Source organism: Eupeodes corollae, chromosome 1, assembly GCF_945859685.1.
Source record: "Eupeodes corollae chromosome 1, idEupCoro1.1, whole genome shotgun sequence".
NCBI classification, from domain to species: domain Eukaryota; kingdom Metazoa; phylum Arthropoda; class Insecta; order Diptera; family Syrphidae; genus Eupeodes; species Eupeodes corollae.
The window spans coordinates 109,402,631-109,421,253 of NC_079147.1; the positions used below are offsets into that span (position 1 = coordinate 109,402,631).

General features: G+C 30.7%; 2 protein-coding genes across 6 annotated transcripts in view; one reads left to right on the forward strand and one right to left on the reverse strand.

Moving 5' to 3' along the window:
- Nucleotides 1-18,623, reverse strand: part of LOC129942925 (transcription factor IIIB 90 kDa subunit) — an 81,682-nt gene that overhangs the window by 38,105 nt on the left and 24,954 nt on the right. The window lies entirely within an intron of this gene.
- LOC129942924 (BTB/POZ domain-containing protein 3) overlaps nucleotides 1-18,623 on the forward strand; it is a 30,852-nt gene that overhangs the window by 4,491 nt on the left and 7,738 nt on the right. For 2 of the 5 annotated variants that reach the window (XM_056052075.1, XM_056052073.1), the window contains exon 2: nucleotides 509-1,000. In XM_056052075.1, the coding sequence (XP_055908050.1) occupies nucleotides 625-1,000 (376 nt within the window). In that variant the 5' untranslated portion in view covers nucleotides 509-624. Of the gene's footprint in view, nucleotides 1-10; nucleotides 1,001-17,877; nucleotides 18,249-18,623 lie in introns of those variants that run through there. The other 3 variants (XM_056052076.1, XM_056052074.1, XM_056052077.1) reach the window with 3 other exon arrangements.

Below are 18,623 nucleotides of genomic sequence, written 5' to 3' on the forward strand. Positions count from 1 at the left end.
TAACAAAAGTGACATATGGATTTATATCAAATTAGAGATCTTCGACTGTGGATATTAATAATAACTTGCTAAGTTAGATCATTTAAATCAACAACACAATTTTTTTCAAAAATGTAAATAAAGAATCTTCATACAAAAGAAGGGAATCGCGAAAATTATCTTTAAGTGCAAAACACATTAAAAAGAAAGAAAAAGAAAACAACAAAAAACAAATAAAACATTTCACACCGTGGGAGTTGATTGGTTCCTCGAGACTGCTCCATACTTGAATGTGAATCTCTTGCATAACTTTTGACTCTCAAGAAGTTGCTCTGAATAAAGCCTGCCACAAGTATCGCAAAGTCAATGATGCCACATTCATAGCTGGAGAAGTCTTAATGATGTCTTCTTTTCCTTATCTTTTGTTTTCTTACCTTTTTTTTGTATAATTTAAAGACGAAACAAGTGAAAGTAACTTTTTGAGTTTGTCAATTTTAACTAATTTCTGTGTTATTATTTTGAATTATAGAGCGCGCTGCATGTCATCATTAAGTGTTTTTTTTAAGGTAAAGGAAAAACACCAACAAAATAAGCATAACCAAAGTCTTAGTGTCATAATGATGAAAATTATCAATATCAAATAAAATGATTGAAGCATTCGCCAATCACATAGGAAGTCATTTGGGACGTCATTTACTTTATTGGGCCACAGGTCAATCGGATGCTTCACAAATTGGACGACAGTGTGTAGATTTATTAAATAAATTCCATGGACCACTTGAACGCGGTGTTCAAGTACTAGATCATTTCTTAACACTGGACGAAGAGGACTTCAATGTGCACTGGGGTAGTGCGTATGCCCATAACTATGAGTCAACTAGTGATGGGAATAACGAAAGCCTGCATATGATACGTGTTAATAATATTAATAATAACATTGCCAGTAACCGAAGGAATAGCTATAGAAATATTAGCAACAACGACAACGACACAAGACGCATACAAAATAGTTACAATAATAGTAAGTAATATTATATATATATTTTGTTTTAAGTTAATATATATAAATAATTACATTATTTAGTTTAAGTTACTAACTTAGGTTAGGTTAGGTTGATTGTGTAAGTTTTGTTTGGAAATGTTATGTTTTATTTGACCTTGAAAACAAATAAATGCATACGTCAACATTTGAAACTGTATATGGAAGTTTTGAAATACTAAAAATACATTAAAGTGCTAAAGGCGGTTAATATGCGCGACATTATGCTGGCTCTGATAGCCTTTTTTAGTCAATTTTTAACTTCCTATATTATTTTTTCAAATAAAGGGTGTCCCAAATGTAAGTTACTAATTTGTTTACATTATTTTTTTATTGTATTGTTGGCAACTATTCCAAAGAAATAAATAAGTCGAGATTTGTTTCAAACAATATTTCTAAAAACCAGCAGAAAAATAAAGTTATCGTGTTTTCAATTTGTTGTTCGAATTCCAGAAGTTTTCAGAACTCACAAAATGACAGTTGTGTTTTTAGATACAAAGAAAAATTCTTCGCTTTAGAGTTCAGACTTCGTAGGAAAAAGCACAACTTTAAGCATTCTCTAAATTGGCATTTATGGCTCCGGTTTTAATCAATAATCCTAAATTTAAAATTTTAGATTAACGCTTTTGAAATTTAAATATAGAGGCGCGTATTCATAGAGAATTACTTAAGTCGTGATTTCTTGATCTATAGTTTAAGGCTTTTTGATTTAATAAACACAGCTCTTATTCATTGTCAATTTTCCTGATGTGTTTAGTGAAAACCCAGTTTTAAGTTGTATTCTACTACAATACTTATACTTCAAATGACAGGTCATAGCAAAAAAATATTGTTATATTTTCAAACTCGTTATTTTGTGCTGTCATTCATCGAATTGGATGTTGGAAAAAGTCAAGGACCTTGCACATGAAAGCGAACAACGAATGAACGAATAGACGTGATTTACACATTTCAAAAAGTCAATTTAATACAAAAACACATTTAAATTATAAGAAACCAATTGACATTTATGTTAGAATTATACAATTTGCATTTTGTTATCTAAAGCAAGAAACAAATTTAAAAACAGTTTGGTAGTAACGAATGTGGTTGCTACGAACTGTCAAACTCTATTCGCATTCCACATACCATCCACACTGTAAAAAATAAATTGTTCGCGCGCAACATAATCTCAAAATTTACCACTCTTGTTTTGTTTTTGTGTGAAATATCATGGCTGAGGAAAATATGGAGAAAAGGGTAATTCAATTCGTCGCTATCGTGAAAAGAAACAAAGTAAATGAGAAAGAAAAGTCAAAATATGGGAATACCCATGGTTCGCAGTTCGTAGCTCATGTGCAAGAGGCTTAAGCCTGCCAGGCTAGTTATGAAATATTTAGCGAAATCTGTTTGTATTTAATTGATATAAGCTTTTTCTGACATAGAAAGTATTGACATCTAGTATAATTTGTTGAAGGCAAACTATGCCATCTTTTTTGTGTATGTTATTGAAAAATGTTGACAGTTCGTTCAAAATGAAGCAGGAGCAGGCTGTGCGCTGTGAGCAGTGCTGTCGTTTTAAAAATGTCAAGAGTAGTATTTTTCTATCATTTTGAGAAGTATTTTCTTAAATTGACGAGTAAAACAAATAAAACAACAAACACATGCTTGGCCCATGAACAAAATTAAAAACTAAAAATAATAATGTCCAAGTTAATTGGCCTACTGCGAAGGTTAATGTTCCGAAAACAGACAAATAGAAGAATGTCATGTCGTACCAAACTTTTGCTTTCACTGCTCAAAGGCCAACATTTTAAAATAATATAGTTAAAATAAATAATTTAAATTCTTCAATTTTTGCTTATTAAATAAGAAATTGACTATTGAAATTATATTTTACATCAACATACATGTTGATATATTCATGAATAAATTAAATTCATTATTGTAAATTCGATGTTTCATATTTTCAGTTACAAACATTAAACAATATTTGACGGTGTTTTCCTTTGATTGGAAATGAAAATTATATACTCATCCATCGGAAATCACACAAATAATTTTTTTCTCTATAAATTAATGTTTCTATTTTCCGGACGGAAACTCATTTTCCTTAACAGCTGATACTTTATGTTCAAAAGTGAAACTAATCGTTCCACTGATTTGTGTTCCAATTTCACAGAATTCCAATGATAGATTTCTGTCAATAAAATTTTGTCGGTGGATTTCAATCGGGAAATTTGTTCAATGACAGAAATGTTTAAGGATAGCTATAAACGACCTGTCAAAAAAATTCCAATGTTTGTTTGCAATGATGAAAACCAATGATAACTTTAACTGTCGCCTTATACAATGTTTTGTAATTCTCGATTTAAGTTTTCGATGGCTCCCATTTTTCGGTGAAATTGCTTTTAAGAAGTTCCTTAGCAGGTAGTAAGGCATTCACCGTTTCTACCTTGAGTGAATTTCTTTTTTTATATTTTATAAGGTTAAAATCTGAAAAAAAATGTTTGCTGTTGCACTATTATTGGAGCAAACTGATTAAAGAACCGACGAAATTTCAATTTTGGTTTGTATTGTAAACCAAATACAAATTTCTTTTCCGTTTTTTTTTTGGCAGTAGTTTTCGTCCGTGGGTAGTAGAGTAGCAGTTCACTCTGAAAGGAGTAAAATACTACTATAGTAGCAATGTTACACAATTTTTCCGCATAGCCCTCTTTGCGCTAGTGTTTTGTCCGTTAAAAGTGGAACCATCGTGAAGTTAGCTACTAGCAGTCAATGTATAGTATGTCAATGACTATTTAATAGAAAATCAAAAAATAAAAACAACTAACAACTAACAAAGTTCAATAATATTTAAGGAGAACATCAAGGAAAATATAAAACGCGAATGGCAGGAAAAATGATCGCAGTAAAGAACTTTGTAGCGAAAATTGACAAAAAAGAATAGCTACACCAGCAAGTTTACGTACAATTTATTTGATATGATTTACCTTTTCAGCTTTTCAATTCACAAACAAAAATCAAATATGACATTTGGCTGTCATACTTAAACACAGAATTGTATATGTTTATAGTTAACACACAGGTTTAGCTCTAAACTTAGGTTTAAATTTATTAATAAATAGCCTAAACTCTGGACTTGCTTAGTAAAAACTTAGCAATCTATGAATATGCCCCAGAGTGTTTATAAGCTGTAGAAAACTTGACATTTATGAAGATTCGAATTGCGTTATATTCACGCCTTATTATGCAAATTTAAATAAAACTATTAAAATATGACAGGAAACGGATGAGTGCTATACTTTTATGGGGTTTTCCATTGGTAAAACAAAATTTCATATTCATTTTGTATTTCTTAAATCAGATCTGAGGAATTTCTCTATACAAACTTTTCATTGGGTACAGGAATTGAATTATTTTTGATTGAAGATCAAATTTTCAGAATTGTCTGTCATCTGTCAGTTTAAATAATGTAGTAGTTTCATTCGAATTTGAGAAATCTGTATATATTTTATAAATTATTTTTGTTTAAATATTGAAGCATTGAAGTGACAGAACTTTTAAGTATCAAAACAAACATTTATATTCGTGCGTCACGAAAAATATCGCTTAAAATTTGTCAAAATTGCTTTTTTATCGATTTTTAAAAAACAACCTAAATATATTTTAAAATTTAGATGCAGGCAATTAAAACCTTTCGTTTTTTGTCGATCATCAGTGACTTGAAATTAATTTCGTTTTTAATTTTAATTATTTCTAATACCATAAATGCACTGAATAAATAAATGATTAGATTTTTGTATAATCTTTGCATTGGCACAAGCAAACACTATAATGATGTATAAAGGTAAACTAAATTTCAACGAAGTGGCATAATGGTTATTGCTTTGGACTGTCATGCCAGAGGTCTTAGGTTCAACCCCTGCCTGTGCCATCTAAAGCTTTTTACGGGTACTGCGTCTTGCGAGGAATTGACAAATTCTCCGATAGTAATTCTTGTAATGAAAAGTGCTTTTTCATTCGGATTCGGCTTAAAACTGTAGGTCCCCTCCATCCCTGACCACAGTACTCGCACACAAGAATGGTTGAGAGGTGTAAGTTACTAAGCCCTAGTTCTCAACGGATTGTTGCGCAATTCAATTTATTTTATTTACTTATTTGCAAAAAACTTTGCTGATGTCAAATTTTAGTTACATTTATACAGTGGCTCGCAGCTTAAATGATGCTCTCCATTTTTAAAATTAAAAGTTTTATTTTGTAGGAAAATAGCAACCATATAAAAGAAAACTATTTGTTTCATAATTTAAAAAAATATAATATGATCCTTTAAAAAACAAAAAACAACAAATTTTTACAAATTTAAAATTCTTCATTGATGCAGGTTAAAATAAGAAATAACAAAACAATAAATAATAAAGAATTTAACATTTAGTAGAAAATTAGTTTTTAATACTGAGTTGGATATCCTTTTTGTTTTGTAAAAGACTTCAGCTCTTTTTGCATATTTATTTGATGTCCCCCTTTTTTATGCTCAAGTTTTGCCCATAAATTTTCAATGCAATTCATGTCTGGGGATTAAGCAGGCGGTTGCATAACATTATGGCAGTTCCCAATCCATTAAGATTGAACAATTCGAAATTTGTGTTGGGGATCGTTGTCTTGGTTGAGTCAGAAATTGTGCCTCATGTTTATTTTTTCCAGTTTGCATTAAATTCCGTTTCAAAATATCCAAATATGTACATAATTTTGCTTATTTTTCCTTCGATGAAAACAAGGTAACCATAACGTGACCACGTCCGTGCCACATACATTTTTGGCAAGAGCTACATATGAACAGCTTTTAACGCCCACTTCATCTCTGAGTATTCTTGAAATTGTTTCGGCACCGCATTTTGTATTTATATTTATGTAGGAGAATTTTTCTGATTGTACTCCAACATAATTTGTCTGGCAAGCAGAAGACTGCAACTAAAAAGACTTGGACATACATTTTTGTAATCAGGGAAAGTTTTCTGATATTTTGGTATACCATTCTTATCGGGTTTTAAGGTTGAAAAATGCATTTGAAAAAGCCAAGATGCATCTGGAAAGCAGAAGGTTGAAAGTTAAACGTTTTGGATACACTTTCTTGCAATCAGTGGTTATCTTTTCGACTTAAAATCGGAAAAATATCAATTTTTGAACGCTTACACCCGACCACCAGACGGTCCACATCAAGGAATTTTGGGTATCACTCAACTTTCAAAATGATGATGGTGGTCTAACAGAATGTGAGTAAAAAAAATGACTATATTTATGTTGTATATGAATATATACGACTTGGTCGAATGCGGCTTTTTCAAAATAAGAAGCAATAATCATATCATTAAGTATAACAAACTCAAATCTAATCCCAAAAATAATATTGAAAACACGAATCTTTCCAAACCTTTTGCTCCCTAACCAACTTTCGTCCCTTTTACGAAAAACTTCTCCTACCGCTATAAAGCTTCCATCCAAAAGAATTTCTTTTAACCCTTCTCAGTTAAACAAGAACCACGAGGATTCCTTTACCCAATGATCCCTCTAAATGTCAAGTTAACGAAACGTTTACCTGAGACCAATTTTAATGATCGGTATGTTATGTCCCGTCTTAGAGACCACAAAGTTTAAAATAATGTTTGTCTTTACCTAGCTTTCTTGCACGACAAACCAGATTCTGTTTGCTTTGAAGGTAAAAAAAATACTAACATAAAAGTTTTAATCTCCAAAGAAGGCCTTCCTACCAAACGTGATGCACTTATGGAAATATTCTTGTAATTTTATGATGGCCTTGAGATGTCTCTTTAAAAAGAGAGAGAAGACCTAACCTCTTTTGCGTCCTTCATCTTTTTAAAACGATTCTCATATCCAAAACTCCCGTGCAGATATGAAGAAATACTATCACTCCTAATCTGTGGACCACGAAACCTAAATGTCTTAGCCTTTACTATCAAAATGTAAGAGGGTTAAGGTCTAAAACGTCTGCCGTCTTTAATAGCTCCCAAAACCTTTACTAACGACTATTCCATCTATCGAATAGATGCCATGGAATGTGCGAATAATACACATGGCCGTGGTGTGCTTTTAGCTATCAATAATAATTTGGAAAGTTTATTACTCCATATTCCTACTTCAATCGAATTTGAAGGTGTGTCAGCTAAGGTTACACTCCCTAAGTTTTGTCCTTTGTTGTTATATGCCATTGATTATTATCTGCTGAACAAGTGGAACCTAATGACTTGATCATCGTTCTTGGCGACTTTAATCTTCCCCATCTCAATTGGTGCACCTCAGATGATCAGACATCCTTCTTTCCAACTAATATCTCTTCTGAATCTGAATCGCTGTTCATTGATCGTCTGTCTGACAGTGGTCTTTTTCAACTAAATGGAGTAGGAAACTTTATGGGGACACAGCTTGATATCATCTTCTCATCGGATTGCGATAACTGTGTTGTCTCCGCGCCGCCGTGAGCCCTCACCTTCTCTCAACCTTGGATCGCTATCATCCTCCCCTTAATATCTCCTTCCTCATTGAATTTGAAAATAAACTTTTTTGAAATGGAAAATCACTGTTATGATTTTCGTAGGCTTTATTTCTAAAAATTCAACAATCTTCTTAGCTCAGCCGACTTTGAATTTAGTTTCCTCCAATCAACAGTAGAGACCTTTACAAATTGGTTTTATTTAATTCTGTCATACTGTATTGAAGAATCAGTACCATTCTAAACTCAAAACACTGCATCATTTAAGCTGATAGCCACTGTAGGTACATACAGTCCCTGGCCATATTATTAGACGCACTGCAGAATTTTTATATGAGGCGTTATAGGTACGCAATATTTTTAAATATTATAAAAAAATCTATAAATCTGTTGTTTTATTTTTATAAAAAAGTATATAGTATATAATATTCGAAAACCTGATTAAAAAATCTGAACATTGAGATTTTGCATAAAATGGAAAGTGCGTGTTAAAACATGGTCAAGGACTGTATAAATAATATTTTTTCTGTAAAAAAAATATCTTGCAACACATATTTTCTGGAAACTTTTTTTTTTTAATAATTGGGGTTTTTAATAAATGGTTTTAGACTGCCTGCTTCCTACGACATCTTCTTTATTAATAATGCTTAAGGTTTTAGGAATGCCCATACTGTAAGCCTTGCTATGAAGTACAAAGCTTTGTTCTTTAGCCGTACTACACGAATGCTGAATGTCTTACCACGCTCTGTCTTTTGCTTCCATTTCAACATTCAAGAATCAGAAACCGACTCTTTCAAAATAGTAACAGAATTTTCTTTGTACAGTTTTGTTGTACAATCATTTAAGATTTTGTTTTTATAATTTAGAGGCACTTTAGGAGTTTTTAGTACCATTTATTTACACTTAAACACAGTGTGGGAAAATAGGAAAGGATTTAAGAGAAGATACACAAAAGCACAATTGTCTTAAAGTTCTGAATATCAAAATGGGAGGGAAAAATAGAGGTAATCAAAGTATTCCACATTCTCGATGTCCGGTTTAAGAAAGAATCTCTACTTTTCTCGAGAGTACTTCCAAAATTAAGCTCAAGGGTAAGCTGATAAGCATTGCTGAAAGCACGTATATATATAATATACGGCTCAATTGGTTAAGGGGTGGGATGCAACTGACTTATTGGTAGGAACATTGTTTATTAAAATATTGGTAAAACAACGAAAGGCATGGATATTGCAGGAAAAAAATATAATAGGTCCAATTTAAAAACTTTAAAAAAAAACTATATCATCTGCTTTAGGAGATCAGAGCACAATATTTATAATGGAGTTTTTCATGGGTAAAAGAAATCAATTTATTCTTAATATAAATCTGCCAAAACACAAATGCCCCCTGCTTTTGAATAAAATGGGGCACAATAAATTGGTTTATTAACTTCCCAAAAAAAGTTATTGTAATGGGTCCGATTTGTAAAATTGAAAATTTTGATATCTCTCGACGTTTTAAGGTTCCTAGAGTCTAAATAAAAGATTTTTAGAAAGATGTCTATGCATGCGTGTTGTCCAAAGCTCAAGAACCAGAAGAAATATCGACTTCAAATAAATTTTGTTAAATAGATAAAAAGGCAGAAAGATGCAGAAAGGGATCTTTAAGAAATTGCGTTTTTTTTACCATAGCAGTTTAAAAAAATGTTAAAATGTTGGTTAATCCTAAATATCTTACGAACCAAAAACGCTAAAGACTTGAAATTAATTTTAATAATATATTGTAACGTGATACCAAACAAGTTTATTTTTTGAAAAAAAAATCCAATTAATAGTTTTTTTATAAATTAAAAAAAAAAAACTGAACAAAAAATTTGTCACCACAAAAATTTTACAAACACAAAATGATTTTATCTCCAAAATAATCTTGTGCAACGAAAAATAACGTTTTTTACATCTGGTAAAATTTTGAGAAATATCGAATTGACAGTTTATTTTACAAAAAATAAAAACCTAAAAAAAATGTATAAAAGTTGGTAAAAATTGATTTTCGACTTAAATATCTTTTTAAAACTTTGAGATATCGGCTTTAAACTACTTTTATCTTTTAAAAAATATTGTTTTTTTAACATTCAGTAAAATTTGAAGAAAAATCAAATTGACGAAAATAGAATCTTAAAAGAAAATTTAACAAAAGTACGTAAAAATTGATTTTCGATTCAAATATCATTTTAAAACTTTGAGATATTGGCTTTAAACTACTTTTTTATTTTAAAATAAATTGTTTTCAACATTAAGTAAAATTTTTGGAAAAAATCGAATTGACAGTTTTGTTACAAAAAATAAAAACGTAACAAATAATTTAATAAAAGTTAACAAAAATTGATTTTCGACTCAAATAACTATTCAAAACTTTCAGATATTGGCTTTAAGCTACTTTTATCATTTAAAAAATATTGTAGTCAACATTCAGTCAAATTTTGGTAAAAATTTACTTTCGACTCAAAAAGCTTTTCACATTTTAAAAACATTGTCTTCAAACTCTTTTTATTACAAAGAAAATATTGTTTTCGATATTCAGTAGTTTTTTATATAAAAATCCAACAGTCCGTTTTTTTCATTTAAAAACAAAATATACAAAAAATAGTACGCAAATTTGGTAAAAATTGATATTCAGTTCTTAGGTTAGGTTAGGTTGGAGTGGCTGTCCAGATATAATTGACACACGTAGACCTCAAGGGTCCATTGTGATACCACTAATGAGGTTACTCATGGGAGAGTATTGAATTTAAACAAACCATTTTGTACTTTTAATAAAGTTAGAGAGACGTTTTGTGTCAATCGTTGCCAGTTCACTGGTATTATCGAAGAAGGGATTACCGAGAAAGTAATTCCTTCTAATGGAGAGTGCTGGACATGTACATAGAAGGTGTTGGACTGTTTCCTCTTCCTCCTCGTCCATGCAGCTTCTACAGAAGTCATTTGTGTAGACCCCTAGCCTCAGAGCATGTCCACCTATGAGGCAGTGTCCCGTTATTACTCCAATTGTAGAGCTTATACTTTGTCTGCTCAGTGATATCAAGCCTTTTGACCGTTTTAAGTCAATACTTGGCCATATTTGCTTGGTTGCCAGGCAGGTGGTACTTTGTGACCATCTAGTATTTGTTGTCTCTAAAGCATATTGCTTGAGAAGATATTTGCATGTAGCAAGTGGTGTTCCAATGTTTTTGTCTAACATAAGGCAGAAGTGTTCCGTTTTTGGCGAGCTCATCGGCTTTGCAATTTCCCGGAATGTCTCTGTGGCCCGGCACCCAAATGAGGTGAATATTAAACTGTTCCGTCATCTTCTTCAGAGATGATTGACAGTCGTGGACTGTTCGAGAGTTTGTGGAGACAGACGCGAGAGATTTAAGAGCGGCTTGGCTGTCCGAGAAGATTCGTATATCCTTACAAGATATAACGTTTTCTTTGAGCCAGGATAGTGCTTCTTTAATCGCCATTACTTCTGCATGGAATGCACTACATTGATTGGGAAGTCTATAGGATAGACTGATATTCAGTTGTTCTGAAAAGATACCACTTCCAACTCCGTGATCGGTCTTTGAACCGTCAGTATAGAAGTGTACCGCATCGTCTTCCAGGGGTCCCTCTTCTTCCCAGGAGGATCTTGAAGGGATGGACACATGGAATCATTTACCAAATACCATTTTTGGGGTGGTATAGTCTAAGCGATCTGGGATAGATCTGAAATTGTCTAGAATGGTTGTATGTCCAGTATTGTTACTGGTCCATTGAAAGGTGGCTCTAAGCCTTACACATGAGTTGGCAGCCACCTTTTTAGAGAAGATGTCAAGTGGTGTTAGGTTTAAAAGCACTTCCAGTGCTGCGGTTGGTGTTGTGCGAAGAGCTCCGGTGATGCACATACCTGCTGACCGCTGGACTTTAATGAGTTTATTTAGATTTACCATCTTGTCCAGTGCGGTCCACCACACGACGGCTCCATAAATGAGTATCGGCTTGATTACCGAAGTGTATAGCCAGTGGGTTATTTTTGGGTAGAAGCCCCATTTTGATCCTATGGCCTTTTTACAAGTAAAAAGCGCTACAGTAGCCTTTTTGACTCTTTCTTCAATATTTGCCTTCCAATTTAGTTTTTTGTCTAAAATGAGGCCTAAATATTTTATTCAGTTCTTCATATCTCTCAAATTAATTTCATTCATCCATTTTGTAAAAATTTAAGAAATGCTACTAAAATTGGTAAAATTTGTTTTCGATTAAAAATCTATTTAACAAAACTAGATTTTCAAACTAAACTATTTCTTTATATGAAAAATATTGTGGTAATTTTAAAATTTGTAACTACTTTTTTAACCCAACACGAAAACATACAAAGTTTTAAGCAAGCAAGACAGACAGGATGGGAAGTTATCAGTGTGGGTCGCATCCCAGCCCCTTTTTTTATTTTTTGCATTAGGTTCTAAATATATAATTCCATTTAATGAAGAATCTATTATATATGCTAAGTGCGTACTTAAAAAAAACATTAAACAAATAACTACGTGTCGAGAATTCTATAAAACTAACAACAAATCTCTTTAAATTTAATAAAATGCAAAAAGATCAAAAAGTTAAATCTGTTTATGAGACTTTAAAAAAATGTTGTATAAGCTTAAAAGTGAACAAAACTAACAAAATATTTTAAAGTTATTTAATATGTAATTAAGAACACGCGGAGTAAATATCTTATTTATACTGAATTTATATTTCATGAATAATTATTTTTGTTTATAATGATATTATCGTGATTGTTATTAAACAAAGTTTCGATATTTTACTGTTATTATTTAACCGCACTTTCACAATTATTTTATTATCCAATCTTATATACTTATACTTAAGTAACATCAAGGGCTATTTATTCCTTAAGTAGGTACGAGTATATATTAAAATATAACCATGTTGATGATGTTGAGATTAAGATCTTCATCAGCTTTAGCTTTAGCCAAAGCGTGGTGTTGGCGTTAACGTCGGACGTTTGCGGCCGGCGCGGCGTGAGTCAGGCCAGAAGAGTTATCTTCTGTTACACGTGCATACTCAAATCCAACAAATCTTTTTCTGCAATGCCGGCAAATAATATAAAATATAAATGCGACTAGCATTTTAAGTAAATTTTGTATAAAAGATTTTATGTTGTGACGGCTTTTCTGGATAAACCCAAAGAATATTTGTTTTGTCTTTCAAAAACACTTAACAAAAAATAAAAAATCTTGAATCTATAAAATTTCGTGAGTAAATTAATTTATAAAAACAAAATCCACACGTTAGGTTGCGTGGAAATATTTTAAAGTTGTTGAAAGACTCAAAACGATTATAGATACGAATAATTGCAAATTGGCCGATGACCAGCAGATCTAACTTGACGCACGCCTACCTACAAATATGACATATTATAGCCCCTTTAGCTATTTATTGTAAATGTTATATTAGATTTTCTAAGCACGATTGTAAAGATTAATAATATTTTGTTGCGAGCGTTTGAAATGGAATGAAATGTCCGGAAGACAGTCATCAATTTGGAAATCTCTACCTTGAAAATAAATTAAATTATTTGTTAAAGTTGGTAATGATGGTTATGTGTAAGATCTGTTTGTTTCCCTATCAGAAAAAGGCCATAGCGTCATAATGCTTTAAACAGATCAAATTTTAAATTCGTTTGGTCCGTCAAATTAGATTTATTTTCAATCTTTGGCGAGTTCCAATGTGTCAAAGAAAAAACTGTCTTGGTAACTTTTATTTTATTAAACCTTGAAGTATAGATTGGTCTAAATCTAAATACAACTAATTTTTGACTGAGACCAAATTAACCTGTCTTGTTTTTAAGTTGAAAGTAGGTACGTTGTGCTGACTCAAGTTCATACCTTGTGGCGGTTTATTGCATAAATTAATATAAATTCAAAATAAAATCAAAAACCATTTCCTTATAATATACTCGTAGTTTCTGCTGTTATGGCAATGATATTTGATATTTTTGGTGATATTTGCTTATTCAAAATAAATTTTTCTTCTTTAGTTTTGTTTTTTGTTTTCGTTTATGCTCGTGTACTCAAAATAAATATTATTATTTTAACCTCAAAAAATGGATTAAATTATCAAACAACATTTGTTTACATTTCCATTTATTTAGTTTGTCGTGAGTTTTTTTTTATTTTGCGTTTGTCATTATTTTTTACTAAACAAATTGAACTCACTTGCTTTTTGTTTATCTTAACAATAAAAAAAGAAGAACAAGTTTGCATATAAATAAACTAGTTTCTTCATCCAGATTTTAATCAATTTTTGGTCAAAACGAAAACAAAAGTTAAAAACGAAAAATTAATCATATAATGAAAAATCGAATTACAGTAGAATCTCGAAAATATAAACTATGGCAAAGAATTTCATTAATATTAGTATTATTAGAAAAGTAAGTCTTGTCATTTTTTGTATTCGGTTGGTAATCGAGTTGACCATAATGAGGTTTTCCCAGGGGTAAATTCAGATTTCCTTCAAAAATTGATTTTTTTCCTGGCGCATGGAACACGATTGGAATTGTTTTTCTTTTTGTCATTATTTTAGTGTTACTTCATGTACTTTTTAACGAGTGTTGTAGAGCATTCGAATTCAAAGCTAAACATTTTTAAAAAAGAGACTGGGATGCGACCCACACTGATAACTTCCCATCCCGTCTGTCTTTTTGTCTTGCTTAAAACTTTGTAAGTTTTTGTGTTGGGTTAAAAAAGTTGTTAGTTGAATTATTTTTACAAATTTTAAAATTATCAACAATATTATTCATATAAACAAATTGTTTAGTTTGAAAATCTAGTTTTGTTAAATAGATTTTTAGTCGAGAACAATTTTACCAATTTTAGTAACATTTCTTAAATTATTACAAATTGGATGAATGAAATTAATTTGGGAGATATCAAGAACCGAACATCAATTTTTACCAAATTTGCGTACTATTTTTTGTAGATTTTATTTTTTAATGAAAAAATGGACTGTTGGATTTTTATAAAACAAACTGCTGAATATCGAAAACAATATTTTCTATGAAATAAAAAAATGTTTGAAGACAATATTTTTAATTTTTGAAGAGATATTTGAGTCGAAAATAAATTTTTAGCAACTTTTGTTAAATATTTGTTTAGGTTTTTAGGTTTTTGTAAAAAACTGTCCATTCGGTTTTTCTCAAAGTTTTATTGGATATATTAAAACAATATTTTTTAAAAGATAAAAGTAGTTTAAATCCAATATCTCAAAGTTTTGAAAAGATATTTGAGTCGAAAATCAATTTTTACGAACTTTTGTTAAATTTTGTTTTGAGTTTTTGTTTTTTGTATGAAAACTGTCAATTTGATTTTTTTTCAAAATTTTAGTGAATGTTGACAACAATATTTCTTTTAAGATAAAATTACAATAAAAAGCAAAACAGTTTTAAAGAAATCTGTTGTCTACACAAATTTATTACATCAAGTTTTTCAAATATGGAGAAAAATATTTTGAAAACTGGTATTTTTAAAACTTTAGCAAATGGTTAAGATTAAAGTTTGGATTCGAAGCTAGCACCAAAAATTAAGCTCAAAACGTATTTGTCAAAACTATGAAAGCTATGAAAGCATAAAATTCAAGGTTTTTTTCAAGACTTTATATAGAATCAAAGCAAGACTTTTGTCATAACTTTTGAGAATTTTCAGAAACTTAGTAAGATACTAAAATGATTCAAAAGCTATTTTCGGTTTTAACTTTGCCTTAAAAAAAAACCATTTTTCGTGTTCTTAGCATTTTTAAAGGGACATATTTTAGAAACCCAATGTGATGAGATTTAAAGTTAACATTTAAAAATGTATTGCTTTCTTTATGGAACTTAAAAAACGTAGTTTAGTAGACCAGTGTAATCGTAGATTCTGGAATTGGAAAAAAATTGGGTGGCGCATCAAATCGTTGAGAACTAGGGCTTAGTGACTTACAACTCTCAACCATTCCTGTGTGCGAATAATGTTGTCAGAGATGGAGGAGACCCACAGTTTTAAGCCGACTCCGAACGGCGAATTTGAAAAGCACTTTTCATGACAAGAATAACTCTTGGAGGATTTGTCAATTCCTCGCAAGAGGCAGTACCCGTGAAAAAAAAAAATAGATGACACAGGCAGGCAGTCAAGTGTATTTATGTCAAAATATCAGCTGATTATTTTTTGCATTCAACTGATAGCTCAGCTTCATAACTGTGTGATTTATTTATAAATGCATAATTTTATTTAAAGTTTTATGTAAAAGGGTTCCTTGACATCTTAAGAATACTAAATACAACTTATGATGGACTTGTTAACCAGAATAAGGAGGTTATTCATAGATAGATAATGTTGTCGGTACTTTCTACAAGTAAAAGATAGTCAATTAATATTCCAAATTTGAAGTGAAATACATCTGAAAAATTGTCTAGCTGCCTTGCCTAAAGAATGCAGTTGACTGCAAATGAAATCCCTGCTGTCTGAACCTGTCCTGTACCGAATTATAAAATAAAAAATCAGCTGTTCATTTAAAACGATTTCATCAATGAACACTTACATATTACATAAAATTAAAATTCTGTGTTAAAACAAAATTTACCACTTATTACCTTCATTTTGACACCACTTATACCAAATTTGACAGTCTTAAGCGCTTTTAAATCTCGAAACTAAATTTTCGATGAAGTAAATTAAGAATCCTATTACTTTGCCCTAAAAAGATTGATTATATTTATTAAGATTTTTTGTAATAATAAACACTTTTAATGGTCGCTATAACCGATGTGTTAATTAAGTGAAAAATTCTAAAAGCGAAATAATAAAAATCAAAATGTTAGCTCTATAACTCTGTCATTAAGTTTGAAGTGTCAGAAATCATATTTGTATCATATACCATAAATTAAATCATGCATTTTCGAATGTTTCTCTTGTAAAATGTTAAAAGATATTAAGTTACAAAACTCTTTAAAAATGTTCAAAGTCATCTTTTAGCTCAATAACTTACTAAAATAACATTTGAATTAACCGTTTAACAGTTTAAAACTTAATTTGTTTTCGACTTAAACCTGTCAGAATTTCAACTTTCAATTTTATCAATCAGTTTGATAGTAATTATTTATTTAAGCTAATACCAAAAGTTATCATTTTTATTACACATTAATAATTGTTTTCAATGTGAAAGAATAAAATAAATGCATTTATAATGTACACAAAACTCTTTAGCTGCGTTCAATCTCATTTTGGATAGTTTAATTTTTAAATGCTTTGTTGAAACTTTCAGCTGTCCAAATTATTTTAAAATAAAATTTCCCAGTCATAATTTTGACAATTCATTGGATTCATCGAACAATGACGAAACGATGCCTGCGTAATAATTCTTTATGTCAAAAAATTGCATTTTAGGTTTTGATTTGGTTTAACTAATCTCTAACTTCTCAAGTCTAGCCAAACGGCTAACTATTGTATTAATTTAATCCTTAGACAATAAATCACAAACAATCCATATTTGTTTTTTTATTGGCGTCTTAAGTTCAATTTAGTCCTTTGCCAAACGTCAAAAGAATTGTTCTTAAGCTTAGTTTCCAAATTCTTGTCACTATATGGATGAACTTCAAAAACTTTCGAAATTTCTTTAAAAATTATTCGCCGCATAATTTTCGAATCTCTGAGCTGGTCCTTTATTTTTCTTTTTCTTCCGTGGTGGTCTCCAAGATAATTCGATTTAACAGCGATTTCCTATAATCTGCATTTTTGATCTTCTCTCTATATCGAACCAACGTGATTTTATATTTTGCATCCTCTTTGTAGACTTCGAAGTGCAGATACATGTAAATCCACCATAACAAAAATGTATCGCGATATTATCTCAGACTGAACACAGCCATTTTCTTTTCCTGAAACTGAAATGCGTCAAGCGGATATAATTTTGACAAAAATCTGACATATTCTGACATAGCAGGAAATATGCCAAAATAAATAATGTGTTCTCTTCGCTTTTCTACCGCCTACGCATTTCTTTGTACTTTCATTATTTATCTAGAATCAATCTAAAGAAAAATCATGTTTACGTAGTTAATGCATTTTTAATAAATATAAAATTAAAGCAAACACCTTTTTGTTCAACGAAAATAAAAATATAATTATAATATTTTCCTCTTCAAATAAAACCGACCTCTTAAAAAATCTACTACATTTTCAATTTCACCCAACCAAACAATGCCCACTTACCATTTGACACTTCACAAATGCCCACCATTTTCAAAATTCCCAAGTGGGGATATTTATGTGTTTATTCTTTTTCCACCTGTCAAAACAATTTTCTTCACAAAATCTTCATTCTTGTTCTTGAATCTTCGGTGTTGTTCTTGGTCAATTCAATTTATATTTCTCATTTATTATTGTGGATTTTTTTCTCACACAGTTCAGATTCAGAACAATTAAAAAAAATGGCTTCTTTTTCTGTCTGCTGCAGTAAATGCAATTAACATTAAAAAAAGAACAATAAGCATTCGACTTGTGCATTTAAAATTTTAATTTAAACTTTTAATTTTTCTTTTTCACCTTGAAAATTATGAAATTATTATGTGAAAAGTGTATATTTGGAAATATTTGACGGCAAATTAGAATGGCAACACCAAATCCAAGGCTTCCATTATTAAAATCAGTAAAAAGAAATCAAGAAAGCATGTCTCATTCACAAATTCAAGCCTGGATGAATGGTGAGTCTATTATCCAGAAATCTAAAACTACAATATTCTAGCCCAACTAAAGATTTGTTTTTATTTATTGTTTATTATTATTTTGTGTTTATCTTAAAGTCGTAAAAGATTTCAATCATGCAATCGAATCGTAATCGATTTTTAACCCAAACCCAGAGTTTTTTAGCTACTTTTTGGAATGGGGGTGGAGAGAGAAAAAACAAGCGAAAAATGACGCCGACGTAATACGTCAAGTTCAAACAATTCATAAGTGGATGACTGTCTAGGTCTATCATCATACTCTGCTGCGTCGTAATCAAAGAGCAACGAATAAAAACAATAAACAAACAAAACGAAAATGCTCGCTGCTGCCTAACCTTGAATTAGGAACAAGTA